The 18435-nt window shown below is 34.9% G+C and overlaps 1 protein-coding gene and 1 long non-coding RNA gene across 2 annotated transcripts in view; one reads left to right on the plus strand and one right to left on the minus strand.

The window, feature by feature from the left end:
- Positions 1 to 435: 435 nt before the first annotated feature.
- The window catches only part of LOC149776502 (uncharacterized), a 46869-nt gene continuing 28869 nt past the window's right edge, over positions 436 to 18435 (plus strand). Inside the window, exons 1-2 of the mRNA XM_089940935.1 lie at positions 436 to 808; positions 17230 to 17508. Coding sequence (XP_089797061.1) covers positions 763 to 808; positions 17230 to 17508 — 325 coding nt within the window. The 5' untranslated portion in view covers positions 436 to 762. The remainder of the gene's footprint in view (positions 809 to 17229; positions 17509 to 18435) is intronic.
- LOC149776503 (uncharacterized) lies at positions 8198 to 12477 on the minus strand. Its single transcript, XR_016416220.1, has 3 exons — positions 12397 to 12477; positions 11599 to 11752; positions 8198 to 8631 (listed from the first exon to the last, which is right to left on the minus strand). It is a non-coding gene; the product is annotated as an uncharacterized LOC149776503 (long non-coding RNA).

Raw genomic sequence — 18435 nt, forward strand, 5'->3', positions numbered from 1 at the left:
TAGTAAAATTGACACAAATCATTAAGACTTATTGATCAGAACGTTTCGACTTTACCCCTCCCCCCCCAAGAAAAAAGAAAGATAGGGTGAGAGAAAAAAAGCGATAGCAAGGAAGAAAAAGATGACGTCCCTCTCCCTTGTTAAATCTAATCGTGTTAGGGGACAGGACACATTTTGACTTTCATTTATTTGCTACAAAATTGTAGATTCCCTCTTTATTTTAAGAACACCACAGAAAAAAACATGTTCATTTAAATTGTAATTACCTAACTGCACTTTTGGAATAAAAATAAAAGAAAGGTAACCCCCCCCCCCCCCCCAACAAAACAACGCTGAACGCCCTTTAGTAAGAAAAGAAGCCCATACGATGTCGTTAAAATTTTGGACAGGAAAGTAACTTTATCAGTTGATCGAACTTGACTCCGGGAATAACAACAGCGTTGGCTGGGAGATTTGTGTCAGTCGCGCACAGGGAGAGTTAGCTTTGGATACATTTATATCTGCTGTACATACCTGAAATATCTGATCAATTTATTTAGGGCCATACTGACAGTATAGCTACATTTCTCTTTATTTTCGACTCTGTTGCTTTTGGGAGACTGTAGTGTGGAAGTGAACGATCTTTTTAAAGCGTTGAAGCGCATCACCCGTTTCGCGCTAATTTGTACCTGACACCTAGAGGACGCACCTGTTACTCAGAGGTGACGTCATCCGCGTGTACAGAAATCAATCTTTTGAAGTTGTTGATCATAGTGCAGGAAAATGGTCATTTTATTAGTTGTGGGACTTTTTCTCTTTACGCACCAAGGTAAGACTTTTGATTATATTTGGCAGAAATTAATTTCTGTGCATTGGATTTGCTCATGTTTTAGTTCTAATAAACTTTCACTTTAAATTTGTAAACAGGTATTTGCAGACGAGACCGGCCGGCATACCAGTACAGCCATTTTGAATTTAAATTTTAGGTCATTAATGTACATGCATGTCATTAACTAGTTACACAAATTATCCCACGTGTCATATTTATATAAGAGAAATTTGTTGGTTTTATTTAGCAGCAGAAATTAAATATAGGATTTAAATTTATTTAAGCATTACTCAAGCCTGCACACGTGCAAGCTTAAATCTTTGGGTAACTTTCAAGGACACTTGATAAAATCAACGGTCCTGTTCAGATTAACCAGTGTCATGGAATCACATTTTACGATTATTATGCCATTTATGATTTTGTGGTTCATAGTTTCAGATTTAAAAATAGAACTTTGATATTGCTTACAATTTGGTTTTGTGTTTTCATTGATAAAGAAACATTCCACTTTTTACGAGTGACATTAACAATCTCGAATTTAGTGTCGTCTTAAGTGTGAGAATCCCCAAGTAGGAACTTAGTCACAGGTATATTCTAGGGTGCAGCTGTATTGATACCTAACAAAACGAATAGTCTTCATTAAAGAAAAGTAGAACAAATTCGATTCACATATATGCACATAGTGATATCAACAGGCACTTGATTCTGTTGAAACTAATGTGTGCACTTACCATATAGTAACGTGGTTATATGGTGAGTGTCCTCATTAGTTTCCACATAATCAAGTGCCTGTACTGCTATCCCTTGGATTTTTTACACTTCTTTTTTGTGTTGCTAGTTTGTAATTTTATTTAATTTACAGCACAGACAGTGCAAGATCATATTATTAGGATCATATATTTGTTGCCATTATTAAATTAGTGTGTTTTCCCACTATGTTATGTACACAGGGACGTCATTTCAACTTTTTCGGGGGGGGGGGCAAAACTTGACTTGCTTGTTAATTTTCATATATAGGCTACATCAGTTTTGCAGCACATGCAAATTCGACGAAGGGGGGATATGCCCCCTCCCCCTCATGACGTCCCTGTATATACACCAAACATTTGCCTCCCCCATCATCGTATCTTATTGTATCATATCACAAATATTTATTTCAAGTGAGGTTTTATTAATAATAGGAATAATCAGTTTGTTAATGCACCATTTGTTTTAATTTGTTGTTCAGCATGATTGTTTCCTAGTATGTTAGTTAGTGGGGCAGGTTAGTACTAATATTAGTACCCTTACTCGTACCTCGTGGACAGGGTACTAACATGAGCATATATGTGTTAATGGAGCAAGTTGGGTGTGATTCACACCCGGCGCTCTTTTAGCCTAATAATAACACTTTAAACATATTCCTTGCATATAATCCAATAAATTGAGTAGTCCTCTTATTCAATACTGGAAGTATCGAAAATCATTGTAGAAATAGTTGTAAAATCTCGTTTACCTTTTTTAGGCGATATTTTCGTTTAGATCGTCCACCATATTATTTCAGTTAATGATTACTTCCGTTTTCAGCCTTGTTTGTTTGTGTGCCATATAAGGACATTAACGCCTTATTTGGAAATGTAAACAAATCGTAGTAAAAATTTGGTGCAGTTTGGGTCAGAAATTCTGCACATTAAAAGTAAATACGGTTTATCTGCAACTTTGAAATTCCACCAAGAAGCGATTATTCGCACTTGATTGATAATAATATAGCGTAGAATATCCAAAATATGGTCTGCCAAGCCTTACATAGGAAAGGGGCCACGGCGAGAGTCTCGCGTTATCTGTCATGGTGGACAGGATACGGTTAGAGTAACCATGCCAATTTATTTTATCGTGTAAGGGCTTAATAAATTCAAAATAAGCCAAACTTCTTTCACAACATGATTATACTTATGTTGTTGATTTCTACACTGTTTGTTTTTCTCACTTTAGTGATGATATTTTTTTGCTCCATTAATATGATATGGGATCAGTTCGTAGCCTCAACCACAACAAATCAAGTTGAGGCTACGACATCGTAGCTGTGGGGCAGGTAAGAGAGTATAATGTCACAATATTGCAATACCCTCTGTATTTGGAGACAAGTATTTTGACAGCATACAGTGTGTATTTAACTCTTAACTCTTCAGGTGCTTGAAGCAATAACAATTCATGCCATTAGTAGCAGTCTGACAGTGTTCATGTGTTCAACACTTTTATATATAAGGTATATACTTGCCTTTAATGAGAGTTGAACTGCAAACTGCACAGAGCAATTCTGCTGTCACATGCACAGAAGATCTGCGTCTGTGTAGTTTGTTAGGAGTAATTAGGAGAATAAATAACATAGATCCTGATCTGCAGATACATTAAGCAATGGAAGATAGGAATCTTTGTTGTTTGTAGTTTGACTGAACTTAAAAGAGATTATATATGGTATATTTATTTTCTGTGGACAACTGTTTACAGGTCTGCCTACATAGGACATACATCAGTGTTTATTATCTAAATTTGATCTGCATGTGAGGCCGTGGAAAAAGCAATTTCTATACATGCTTGTACTTTGCATTTATCAAGAAGTTTTGCAAATCCTTGTTTAATATACAGGCTACTTAGAAAGGCCAGAAGTATGTATATAACATTTTTGAAACTGGAGAAAGTGTTACTAGAAATACCAGTGACTGATTTTGAATCTGAAAAGGATGTTGAATATGAGTCAATTTTACCTGCTGGATGCACAAAAAATGCGGCATTCCTGTCAAGCTCCAGTTCACTGGTATTTTGAAATAAAATACATAAGGCTGAATGACAAGCTAACTTAAAATACAGGCAATTTTAATGAAGAGTGCAGCTTTTATTTCTTGATGTCTGCTTGATCTTGTGCTGCAACACTATATAGCACTCTAACTTAGGATTGTGATCATTTTAATATTAAAGAATAGAGAAATTGTTTAAAAATGTTATTTATTTTGATAAAAAAATAATGTCTGTACAAGCAGACTTTGACATAGGTGGACCGCAATACACCATCATTGAACAGATAAGAAACCTGGCACATTAGTCTGCAAAGAATGAATTCAAGAAAGTAAAACTTTGGCAGAACTTGTGTTTGAACAAAGATGTCCCTTAGGCGATCATAGCAGTGAGCTGTGGAAACTTGTACATAAAAAACATAAAGAAGTTTCCTAGCTTGTTTAGGCTGACTTGGATAGCTGTTAGAAATGGGTACTTCAAAATTTGTGTACTGTGGTATATCATAGTATTTCTGAACATACCACAATAAGTACAATGGTTTACCGCCATCATATTATGAGTAAACAATTGAATGTTTTATGATATGAACTGAATACATTTTCATTTTTTAACTTTCATCTGTCAATAGCTGGAAGAAATATCTTCCTCTGACATATAGTATAATACAACCATATTACATGTATATCAATTATTTGACAATTTTTTTATTATCTTGAGATAAAAGAAAATGAAATATCTAGGATCAGGAGAAAATTGCAGTTGTCCCCACCCCAAAATTACATGGTCAGAACCTAATAAGTAGATGAATTTGTTATGTGTCTCTTAATTATTGTACAAGTTGTAATTTAAAAAAAAACCTATTGAAATTGGGATGATTAAGCATACACTTTAGTTAACCCCTTGTGAAAGACACCTTGATGACATTGGAGAACTTGTTGAGAAAAATAGGCCACTCTGTTCATGTGATACATACTTTACGTATGATGTCATAGACTTTTATAATTACATCCCTTTCAGTCACTGTCAACCACCTTTATGGTCGTCTGCCCTAGCAAATACATTGGAACCACTCTTTCCATTAAAATGGGAGTGATTTCAGGACATTTGTATGTATTGAAAAGAAAGAATAATTTTGTAAATAACCAATATTATAGGCAGAATTAATCATGTATTTATCTCATAATACCAGCATATGAAAAATTCAAATGTTAGGTTGATCCCCAAAATATGGCAGACACCTTTCATAAGGGAGGTAAACCTGATGAACTGAAAAAGGTTTATAGGCAGGGAAACTTCAAGTCAGATGCCAACATCCTGGCAAGACATTTATTGGAGAGGGCAAGTATTAAACATCTTAAACAAATGAGAAAAATATCTAGTGGACATAAAAAAAAATTCAACCAGAAAACAACGGCTTTTTAAAAGACTTTGGATGAGTCACTGTCTTAGAAGTGTACAAGTGCTCAACACATTAATATGTGCCTATAAATAACTACAAAATGACACAAGTTTTGTTTTGTTTATCATTAGGCCAAACAAAAATTTGTTTCCGGTCAACTGACTGTTTCTCATAGCTGACTCTAGCATACCCCAACCAAATGGTTAGAAAAAGTCATTAAATACATCTGCTTTCAAAAATTAAGAAAAATTAAGAAAAAGGAAAAAGCATTACCTGCCTACCTAAAGTTTAAAACCAATGCAGTAGGAAACCATTATCTTTTTTGCCTGATCCAAAAAATTTCCTAAAGTTGAAATTGGCCTATACCATATAAAGTGTCTCAATATGGCCTAAATGATGCATGTCAGATATGTGAATAAAGGATCATAGACATAATTATATTTGTAACATTCAAGATTTATTTGTGACAAATGCAATTGTTTTAAAAAAAAACTTTTGGGGGAATTATTCCATCATAAAAATTGAAGGCACGTTGTTAATACTATACATGCCACATCTACAAGTTAAACCTTGTACCTCTACCAGCTATGCATTTGCTCCTTTTGGACAGCAGACTGTGAAAGGGGGCTCTATGCACAGAACAGTATTTATAATTGTACACATTACGTTCAGACACAGTTGACAGATTAATGCTGTTAACTTCAAATATTTTTTAATGATCTTGATTTCGTTATAGCTCTAAAAGAGAGGAGCAGGAAGAAAAAGGGACATGTTTAATTATTAGGTTTATATTAAACTATGGCTGTTTCCTCTTTCTTCACTGGGGCTATGGGTGGGTGAGTGTTCCACAGTGCTCACCCTTACTGTTACTGCCATCTCACCTATGTCGACACTGGACCACATGTGAGAAAGCTTGCCATTCCCTAGGGTTGGGGTTGGTGGTTCTTATAGTGGTTTTCCTGTGCTCTTTCTCTGTCAGTTATACTGGCCATCATATATAGCATATCTTGTGCTGAAAAATGGTGTTATGCCATGACAAACCACCACCTCACCCACTTTTTTCAACTCCTTTGTTTTGATGACAAGGAAAAACTCGCCACATTAGATGAAATCCTTACATCTATGATATTATTAGTATAAAAATGAGCATGTATATTGATCACATTCACTGAATGATTAAATGACCTCAGGAATGTGTATGTAGATGCCATGTTCACTGAACTGTCAAAATAGGACACCTGTACACAAACTGCTGTGACTGGTACTGAATTCAAGCTGGCTCATTAGATTTTCTTACCCTGCCATATCTTATCTAATACAAAACACTATCATTCCTATTGAATTATTTTGCGTCTCCATACCTCTTGCGTGAAATACCCAATTTTACAATATCAGACTTCAGAATGGTTAGATTATAGAAAATTCTCTTTCATTTATTTGCATGTCTTGGTGAAATAATTTTCCTTGTTTATGCCAGGAATCATCAGATGAACTTAATAGCAATTGATGAAGGCCTTAAAACTTCAAATTCTTTGTTATTTTGCATTAATAATGGAAATTAGCATTGAACCACAGGTTATTATGGTAAACAGTTATTCTGATGGGGAAAAGGTGCCAAACCAAATGAGTCTTCTCGAGTTGACAATTGAATAGTTCTGTTGTATACTACATCGTATAGCCACCCTTCCAAACCACTAGAATAAGCAGCTTGAAAAAATACTTGTGCTTTGAATTGTAGAACAAAATAACCAGTTCTGTTGGTCAAGGAAGCTTGAAATGAACTTTTTTAAGGCGCTGGCAGCATTTTGATTATTGTAATATTTTCCTGTTTTAATATTATTACATTATTGTTGTTGTAATATTGTTATTATTTTTATGTCCACTAGCATATGTCACATTTGGAAATAAAATTGTAACACTAAGAAAAAATAACACATTTAAACAAAAATTTTAGCTTGTTAATGTCAAATTTGAATTCTGATTAATACTACAGTGTAGTTGGATAAAAAAAGAAAAACAATTCTTGCTGGAAAGAAATTCCCCGCCTCCACCACCATCCCACTGCTGCCAAAAAGTAAATGGTAGGGCTCTTAGGTCCAGGGTTGATTGTTGGCTGCACCTTTATTCCCGTGATCCTGATATCCACATTTTATACAAGAAGGATTCCTCCATGGCACCTGTTGGGGTGCCTAAAAATAGACTCAACATAATACAGATAGAGAAGTTGCTTTTATACTAATTGTGTGTATTCCAAGCACACAGGATAGAATATACTCATTGCCCAAGCAACATAAGACCACATTTTCAATGTCTAAAAATTATCTTCTAGATATTGATTATTAACGTGAGCACTGTTGTTGTCTTGGGGTTAACACTATTGGGCTATAGATGGCTGCCAGTATAATTGGTGGAGGAAGAACATGGGCGTAACTCCAGTAAGGACCACAGACCCACGGGAAGCTACTGGCAAGCTTTCTTGCAAACCCCAATTGGCTGAGCCCAAGGCTCGAACCCAGGTGGACAGAGGTGTGATTACTGTGATTGTTAAAGGCAAGAGCATTAGACCACTCGGCCATCTGTGACCTCAGCTTGAGCATGACTGATTTAAAGCATACGCTTACTGGCAAAGACAAAGTAATATTTCTTTAAAAAATTGATAGATCCACAAAACAAGTGCCTGTGATGATGTGTTTAGATTGCTTCAGTAAACAGGTCTTGGTATTTGTGGCCAATTATTACTTTGTTTTAATGCTTCATTTGGACTGATAGGAGTCCCTGTGCCCCATCTTTTCTTTTTATGGAATGAATACTGGATTAGAAACAAGTAATTCAATCTTGTTGATAGTTTCAGGATTTGATATGGAGGTGGGTATAACATCCCACACCAAAACTGCCTACCCTTCTGCACATGAGATTCTCACGTGAGATCTAACTCAGGTTAGTCTCATGTGCAATTTAACATGCAAATTAGGTAGAACTCACGTGAGCAAATAGATTCTAATAAGAAAATCACATGTGCAGGAATTGTTAACAAGAGCAATATCTTGCTCATGTGAGCCACACCTCGCTCACATGAGCCACACCTCACTCACATGAGCCACACCTCGCTCACGTGAGCAAGATCTGCTCACGTGAGCCACACCTCGCTCATGTGAGCAAGATTTTGCTCACGTGAGCAGCATCTTGCTCACATGAGCAAAAACAACAAAAAACAACTATAGTATTTAGTTTTTATTGAATACAAGAATTAAACAGAGTAAGATCAATATTCAAATCTAGTAATCATAAGCATATAATTCGAGTTCAATTAGTGATCTTTTAATAAGGTAAGACAACTAGAATATGTATGTATGTATGTATGTATGAATGAATGTACCTGTTATATTAATACATCACATTTATTCTAAACACTTTAAGGTCATAATGAAAGATACTGCTGGAAATTTGCTTCACATGAAGACCATTCTTCACTGTTCCAGAAAATTTGAAGCAAACAAAACGTGTAATTGACATTCCTGCTTCTGAATTTCATTATTTGCCAGTGTGCAACAATATTTTCACTTGGAGATTGTTCTCTTTGAATCAGTGCACTTCCTGTTGACCACTGAATTTAAGTTAGCAGGCTCAGTTTTGAACTGTTGAAAAATGAAACCTGAAATGGAAATGAAAATGTTGGTAGAAGTTTTTTTTCTTCTGATCACAGCATTTGAGACATTATGTAAGGTTGATTTTTAAAGATTCGTTTTACAAGGTAAAGGCAAAATACATAATTGTAGTTTGGATTAGATGGCACTTTATCACACTGTGAAAATAGAAGCCAACTGTTTTCCCAAGGACACACCTACGCAGCCAACCCAGTCTGAAAATTCATCCTTTGGACTATGAGTCAAATAGCTCTACCAATAGAATTACCATAGTTCAGTAGCAAACACATAAACTGCACTGTTGATGAGATATCTGCAAGCCATGTTGCATATTCCAAATTTGACTACTTCTGGATAAAGATGCCAATGTGTACCCGGGTATTCTCCCATAGATAATAATCTGGGTAATAAAATGAACAATTGGGTACCCGTTAAAAAAAAAGTGTTCACAGGGGCTCATATGGTTGCTTACAATTTACTTGTTATACGTGGTCTGTATAATAATACAATCCTTTCTCAAGTGACCTATTTAAGAATCAACGCTGATATTTCAAGCCTGACCATCCTAACTTCATGCCTGTCCATGGTTCATGTGCCAATTTTCTCATGACTTAAAACACTCTTGTTTTCAGATCCTGGTGACATTATCTGGGTCAAATAAAATTAAGCACAATATGAATGTCTGGTTTAACTTGGCTACTGTAACATGCACTTCTTGTACCACCATGTTAGGACAAAAAGTGAATGAAATGGACAACTATACAGACTGAAATATAAAGATAAAAAAAGTTTGCTATGTAATAACAGTTTTGAAAAAATCAAATAAAAATTAATGCATTTGTAACTTCTGCATGAATTTTACATCAAACAGTTCCAAGAAAACAGACAGGTTCTTGAATGTGAAACCATTTGTCCTAGATTCATTCTATTATGATACTACACACATAGTAGTCCAGCTTAAATAGAAAATAAATGGCACCAGATATCATTTTTAAAAAAAGAAGAAAAAACAACAACAAAAATAACCCGGGATGTATCAATGCAACTGATGGATGTTATGTAACTGAAAAATGTTAGAGAAAAGAGATTCTGAATTGTTTCGTTTTATGAACAGTGAAATGAACCTTAATATGTTCAAATACAAGGAGCCTGTTGGGTCAAAATAAGATTAAAACTCACTGTGAGAAAATAAGTTGAAAATGTTTTAAAATTTAAAAAATACAACAAAGCAACATGAACAAGTGCAAAATAGAAATGATGTCTTTTTGACAATAATGGAGATGCTTGACATTCAACATTTACACAAAATATTTAAGTCCAAATTGCTCATGTGATAACTCACATGAGAAAATCCAACTTTGAATAAATTTGAAATAAGTGTTTAATCAGAATCAAAGTCCAAGTTTCTCACGTGATAACTCACGTGAGAAATTAGAACTCTGCCTTATTTTCAAACATGGTTGTATATAATGGAGAAAGAAAATTTTCTAAGTTCTACTTTCTCATGTGAAAATTTAGATTCTCACGTGAGCAAAATCTGCTCACGTGAGAATCAGGTTAGTTTTTCCTTGGCTCACAAGATCTAACAAACTGCACACATGAGCCTGCAAAATCTACCCAATTTGCATACATTTCTAACAAGGTTCTCATGTGCAGCTTATGAGCAGCTCATGTGAACTGGTGAGATTTTTCTGTACGGGATCTACAAGAGTAATCCACAGTCAACCATGCCCTATCGGTGCCAGCATAGAGATCTTAAAATGGGGCTTGTATTACCCTTCACTGTAAATTTGGACATAAAAAAAAAACAAAAGATGAAATAGTTGCATTCTTTTTAAAAAGTCAGACCAAATTGAGCATCCATGAATTTCATATATTTTAAATGTTAAAATGTCTTATTATCTTGTATATAAATACCAACATTTGTCTTTTGAGTGTGTCTTGGATGCCAAACAAGACATTGCAAGTTTAAACTCACTGCATCCCAAATTAAAACATTTTTGATATTTTTTTATCATCAAACTTTCTTTTAAGCTCACTCATACTAAGTTTTTTTAGATTTTTCTTTTACTTTAAAAAAAATTTGCTCTAGGATGGGCAATTTGGCTAGTCTTCTGATATTAATGGGAAATAAAAGAAATGATCATGTCGGCTTAGGATGTGCACTGGCACAAATCTGCTTTGTCTTATGTCTAATGACAGGTTCTGTATCAAGAACATTCTAAAATCAAAAAAATGTAAAAGCAGTTGTAAGAACTCTTGTCTCAGCAGCAAAAGCAGTCTTTATTTTGACAAGGACTTAATTAACCATTAGTGTGGTGACTACCTAATTAATGGGTTAATTATCTCCATTCGATTGTCGTGTATGAATGATGCTGACATGACAGTAAAATCGGACTGTAGGGTCTGCCAACTAGTTAACATTACACTGAAGACCATTTCCAAGACTTTAAGATGGGTTCAGATTATGAAAATATTATTTTTATCATGAAGACTTCAAGCTTCTGTCAGTTTTTGATGTATTTTTGGTAAGAACCTAAGTAGGTGTAGTAGATAAGTGTACAGTGTTGAATTGAAGTTATTAGGGATGAGTATCATGTAATTCAATTGTGCCAGGAAAGATTACTTTAAAACAATCTGTCCTAAACCCTGGATTTTACGGCTGACTACCACATTTTTTTTACTGCTGTATATTGTGGCATTTTTGAACATGTAATGGTATGTACAGTAGTCAACCTCTTGAACGGGCCCCTTGACCAGCGGCCACTGTACTATGGTATCTGCATAGTTTTGAGTTGAGGGCCTGGCACTGTTTAAAGAAAAATTCCAATTGTCAATAGCTGGAAAAATATCTTGTTGAGAGTTATATCCATTATTTATTTGACATAATATTTTATCTCGGGATAAAAGAAACTGTAATATCTCAGCTCAAAAGAAAATTGGACCTCCTTTTCCTGAAATTAAATCCTCATTACCTTGTTGTAGATGAATTTGTTATGTGTAAATTTTTGTACAGACTGCTGCAGTGGCCTCAATGGTTAGAGCATCCATCTCAGATGCTGGAGGTCACAGGTTCGATCCATGGCTGAGTCATACTAAATACTTGCAAAAATGGTACCAACAGCTGCCCTGAAAGGTACAAAGGATTAGGCAGTACAGGACTGGTTGGCCTGGTGTCAGGATATTTAATGTGACTTGGACATGATTCTACATGTCTGCAGCCTGATGCTCCAGTGCTAGACATCACTATAAACTGCCACACTGCAGAAAATATCTTAGTCACACACATAGATTTTGTGAAAGTTCTTTTTCATTTGGCCACCACCGTGGCATATGTGACATGTAATATCAGATATAAAGTATTCAGAATACAATTCTGTTTGTAATATTCAAAATTAATTTTTGACAAATTCAACAGCTGTGTAAAAAGAATAATTGTTGTGAATTATTTTGCTATTTTAAATGAAAACAAACTGTTAATATTATTACATTGGTAACAATTACTGCGCATTTTCTGTGCATTCCTTACTGAAGCAACTATTGAAGTACCAGTACAGTGAAAGAGTATCATGGCACATACCACTGGAAAATAGACCACAGTAAACCTGTATTTAGTAATAATACTGTGCACTTCTACTATTTTAGTGTGAGACCAAAATATGTAATTTAAAGTTCTGTAGTCGGTTAAATGTTTTCTATGAGACTTTTCCATACACAAATCTCTTGTGGTCCATTGTTATACTTATAAACAAAACAAGATAAACAATATTTACTTCCCCATTTTCTGTGTAGGTTGAATCTTTTGCAGTCATAAACCTTATTGATCAAATACAGTGTATGTTGACACAACTAAAATGTTGGCAACTAATGAATGAAAAATGTGTACCTGGGCATTAATGCATCGGTTGCATAATAGTGATTAGCTATGAATATTGAATCTATTCTAGCCTGTACTTGAATCATGGAATTTAACTTGAAGTGCTCAAAATATCAGCAGATAAAAGATGTGGATAAAGTTTGTGCTGGTTTTAAAGTTAGGGTAGGCAGTGCTTTTTTAACGTTTATATTTAATATTTTCAAGAAAGAAGTTGTTTTTTTTTGTGTTGAATTTACATAATTTCTCAAGTCCACTAGTTTTTCTTGTAGTTTGTTGAGTAAGCATTTATTACCTTTACAGACCCTCTCTGATAGAACATTGTCTGTCTGGGTGTTAACCAGCAACTCTTTCTGACCTATTAGATCAATCGTGTAGTTAGTAAATAAAAGGCTTAAGTGACAACATTCCTATTTTTATCAACATACTCAAATGTGAACACAATGTCTTTTGTAGAGTGTCACCTATAGTGTACACTTAATCATCCCACTTTATTTACAGTGATTGCCACAAGTACAACAATTAACATACACTTAGCAGATTTATCTGTTATAAGGTACTGGCCATTTAATTGTTGGGGGAGGGGTGTCTGTGATTTTATTTTGAGCTGAGATATATTTTTGTAATCTTGAGACCCTTTTTTCCAATTATATAATGGATATAATATGGTTTTACATGTTCTTTGCTATAAATCAGAGCAAGATACTTTTTCCAGCTGTTGGTGGATGGAAAAAAAAGTATATATATATATATATATATATATATATATATGGAGAAAAGTATTCACTTGACCAGAGAAGGCAATGGCAGTTCATAGAAAAAGAAGTTTATGCACCCCAACCCCAAATATATACCTGCATTTTTCAATTCTGAAGGTCATTTTTGACACCATGTGATTGATGCTGTCAGTGTGAATGCAAGACTTTTTCCTTGGTGACAGTTCTGCAAAACATTGTGTACTAAACAGGCTGAAAATAGTTTCCATCCAAGCCATTTTTGCGATATTCTACTGCCTGGAAGCCATATATTTACTGCTCTGGGGCTCTAGCTCTTCCTAGGCAACTATTGGTATTTCACTACCTACATAGTGCAGAGTAACTATGGGAGGTTTACATGCCTTGCGTAAATTTTAAGAACATATATCAAAACTATTAAACAATAATAGCTGAAAAGTCACACCATAGTCTTAAGAAATTTGGTAGGGGACAATTTAGGAAACTATCCCTCCCTATGCCACCTAAATGTACATAAAGAATATGTAAATTTTCACAAACTGCTCGAATGAAGTTGAGATTAGTAGACTGATTTTCACAAGAGACCGAAACAGGTTGATGAAGTGTCTAGAGTCAGGTGTCTCATAGAGTATATGCAAATCAAATCTATATTAAATGACAACAGGTAAGTACAAGTACTGTTTAATATTTGACTAATATGCATCAGGTTGATGGAGACTCATTGCAAATGGGTATGCTTGTAAGCAAAGTGTAATGAACATTATTTCCTTAACTTTGGTTATATTGGCACAGAGTAGACAATTTAAAAACAATTGATAATTAGCTTCAAATTACACTCGACAAGTTGTTAAAGAATCCTCAATGAGTCACTTGCCCTTCTACATCTGACACTTATATAAACAAGCTCATCAGTGCTAGTTTTGAGCCCTGAAATTTTATTATGGTACACTGTGCAGAATTTTAGAAAAAGTCAACTGGATACCTGACCATCCTAAAGATTGGTTACCCAGGTACCTGATCAAAGGGAAATTAGATTAAATGTGAACAATTATTATAATAATTCAAGATACTGCTTAATGACAATGTATTAATTCACAATCTTGTGTGTAAAGCCAGATTTACTCCAAACAGTTCCCTTTGGCATCTTATTGAGTAAAACCTCTTGCTGGTGTAATGTCGCCATCTTTGTAAGAGGGGTGGCTAATTGGATTTGGCTGGCATTATCTAGAGGATGATCTCCCTTGATGTTACAGCCTGGTGGGAGTGAAAAAGAACAGAATTTCAACAGAGAACTGAGCATGAATATTGGGAAGAAATAAAGCAATACGAGCCCCCTTTAAGACAAGAAAAATATTTTTTTGTATCAAAACAAATTAATAACAGCAATTCCAATTCAATCTAAATTATGTCAGCAGAATTTAATAGCAGTGTCTAATTTAGATTTATTTCATCATAGTAATGAGCGTTGAAAAGAGCGCAATGTCCACAACTGATTGCATCACCTTCCTCCCTTGACCGTGTATCAACATCTTCCTGTTTCCTTGAGCCTTACTATTCTCTACGCTTCACTCCTTCCTGGACTTCCTAGTTCTTTATTCTCAACAAGTCAATTCTTTTTTCAGACTCCCGTTTTTGGACTGTCCTGTCTCTCCCCAGAAAGCTGTTCCTTAAAGGACAAAATTACCCCCAAATCTCTGTATGTACCACTTTCTACATGTACATAAAATTCCCTCACTTATGTTACTCAGAAGCATACTACTAGCTATCCACACTGCATAAATTCTGAACTAATTCGATAGAACATCACTCTCGCTTCACAGTCACAGGCCATACTTACCACATTAGCGTTATATCGAACGTTATTGTATCTCTTTATCTACACTACCACATGCTTGATTACTATTGCATAAAATTCACAAAATTCTAGCTCACAGCAATCCCAAACTTACAAGATTATTTAAACCTTAGAAAATCAGATATCCGTTCTGGATCATTGCCATCTCATCTGTCTGCATGGGTTCGAGTCTTGGGCTTGGCTAATGCGGGTATGTGAGAAAACCTGCCAATAGCTTCTTGTGGGTTGGGGTTCTTCCCGGGGTTTTCCAGGGTTCTTCCTCCACCAGTTATTTTGGCTGGCTTGTATAGCCTATCTTGTGCTGAAAAATGGCATTAAACCCTACAACAACAACAACAACAACAAAAACAGATATAAATATGAGATTATCGTTAACTTGTGATAATCACTATCTTCCTAATAATGAAAATTATTTCATATAACCCATGAAATCCTACACATATGAAAACCTGGATAGCATGCAATCGTCAATTTTATCAATGAACTAGTAACTGTAAAATTAAGGAGATAAATTGCATAAAAACCCTAGCATCAACAGATTTCCATGAAATTGAATAAATGATACATAATATGGATACTAGTCATATCAAACACATCTGCATAAAACAATCAATCAAAAAATAGAAAATTAAAATTGCATACCTTGATGCTGTTTTCTTTTAGAAATTATGCATCCTAGCAGTAAACCCTGTCTTTTCTCACAAGACAGCCACCTGGTTCCCTTTTCTTGTTTAACGAGGAAAGCACTGTTCTTTTAAGGCTTCCTTATTGCTGAACTACTCCTCTCAGGAATTTTAAGACTAAAGAATTTAGACTAAGGTCATCACTTTAAATTCACATTACTTTCAAAGTGTATGCCTTAATTTACTCTGGCCAATCATAAGCAGCAGTTACATCAGATCTCAGCATAGAATCTGTGAAGTATAGGCATATCAATTTCCCTTTCAAAATGATTATTTGACATGGGTAAATTGCATAACAACTCGAGCGGTGATGGTTGGTAGCTCAGATGTTTACTTTCTCAGAACAGCATATCAATGCTCTGGTCAGTGTCACTGAGTCATAAATTCTAGCCTTTCAAGTTTTAACACTGACATGGGGGAGAAAGGAAGAAAGGTTGAAGTGACCCTTCAAAAAGACTTTTTTGGCTTAAATGTGATAAATTGTAATGCTCAGTGCATTCAACTTTAAGGTTCAATACTATTCAAAATTTGACACTTTACACCTACAACCGTGTGAAAATAGTACCTGGTGAATTCAGAGCTATAGGATAGGTATGATTCATTTTGAGGAAGTGGGTTCGAAGTGTACTTAAAATTAAAACTACTCCATTGGCACTCTATTACTTGCAGTGAAATCATAGCAAATTTACTTTTTCAGCAATGATGCTTTTTGCATGAAAAATGTCAACTTTTTGAACAAAAGGAATCTTTCCATGTGTAAGAAGTAGTGATAGCCATTGTTATTCAGGTGCACACGAGCAGACATGTGATGTGTTGAAACCTCGTGAAGTTAGATTTTTGTCTTTAGTGTTTATCTTGAATTATGCAGAATAGTGAACAATTTCATTAGAAAAAGCTGTTTACTGACAGCTTTTCCCAGTACGATTATCAAATGCATTCAGCTATTAAACATCGCTATTTCCTCTTCCTTTCTTCCAGTCTTCTTGATGTCTAGGCTGGGTGGCTCCTATCTCAGTAATTTGTGTCCTTGCTTATAAAAGTCTTTGTTTTTGGACATTGTGCACAAGATAATGGTACTAATTATTATGTCTATGAAGATAAATGTTTATTACATATTCTAATTTTGGGCAGAAGAGGTTTGATAGCTTGTCACTTAATTATGTAGGCCGCAATGTTAAAAGACTACCCTATACTCTGTGGTATTAGTGAATGCTGTATTTTCAATACATGATTTGCTGAGTTATGCAAGATAGCTGTTTAATTATTATAATGTGGGTTGTGAAAGAACAGAAGAAACTAGAGGAGACAAGTAAACAAGAATGCAATTCTTGATTATGCTATAAGCAGCCCATGTAATGTAAATAGAAGTCTGCAATTTGTTTGTATATTTAAAAATGTTCTTGTTAGATACTGCCCTGGATACTGTAGTTTCATTGTATTTCTAATGTTTAATTTTTTAGGATTGGCAGCAGACATTGTGTTGACAGTGAACCCGACACAAGTGGAAGCCAAGCGTCAGGATGCTGTTGTGTTTGATTGCCAAGGGAACACGAGAAATGTGTTAGAGTACATCTCAAAGCGGGTCAACTGGAAGCATGTTGCAAATGATGGAAAAACAATACATAAAATAACCACTGGATTTTACTTGGATGACGGAGCAGATAAAACAAAATACGACATTCAGCACGGAAATTCAGACAATAGTGAAACCAATTATTCATTCAAGTTGAAGATTTTAAGTAAGGCTTATAGGCACAATTTACTCTTAATTTTAAGATCTGTTCATCCTGATGGCTACAGAGGGATGGAGGGGGAGAGAGAGAGATAGGGAGGGAGAGAGAAGGAAAAAAAAGAATTGAAACCTGTCCCAGTGCTAGACATTGCAGTTTATAAACTGCTATACTGTTGACATTGTAGCAATATGACTTAAAAATTGTTCAAAGCTATGTTACAAATCCAAGTCAACACACACACACACAACCAGGAAGAGTATGACATTGTTACCTCCTTTTCATGATCAAATTACTGTCTCACCTGTGTATAAGCAGGGTTCTTACTGTTTTTGAGGGACTTTGATAGTTTGGGAAAAATGAGGTAACATTTTCAAAGCCTTGAGAGTTTGGTAAAAATCAAGCAGATTACCCTGAGGTCTTAAAAGTTGTTTGAAAATTGAAATAAACACAAAGCATTTTTTTTTTCAAACAGCAACTATAATAATGCATTTAAAGCAGTGCTGATGTCTGTTAAGAGAACAATTTATTTTGTATTAAATCTGATGCATAAGTTACATATTTGTGAAATAACAATGAATGTTAACCTGTCTTCCAGATTATTATAAAGCAGTTTTAGGAAATATAGTTTGAATTTCATCATTAAACAATATTGTAGTATTTTGCATTGTTTTCTCATATAACATAACTTGTATACAAAATGTTAGTGAAAATAGGTCTTGGAAATCTGTTTGTGGTCTTTGAAAGTTTGGGAAAAGCCTTTGAATTTATCATTCAGAATTCTGTATGAACCCTGATAAGGCCTAATGAGCTTACGGAATGGCCCTGCATCCATTGTGTTTATTCTGCCATGAATATTATGTTGGCAATGGTGCGTCCACCCATCAACTATAGTTACTACTCTGAGTTTACTCTGAGTTCCATATTGCTGATCCA

Source organism: Sinohyriopsis cumingii, chromosome 18, assembly GCF_028554795.1.
Source record: "Sinohyriopsis cumingii isolate HCF-2022 chromosome 18, ASM2855479v2, whole genome shotgun sequence".
NCBI classification, from domain to species: Eukaryota; Metazoa; Mollusca; class Bivalvia; order Unionida; family Unionidae; genus Sinohyriopsis; species Sinohyriopsis cumingii.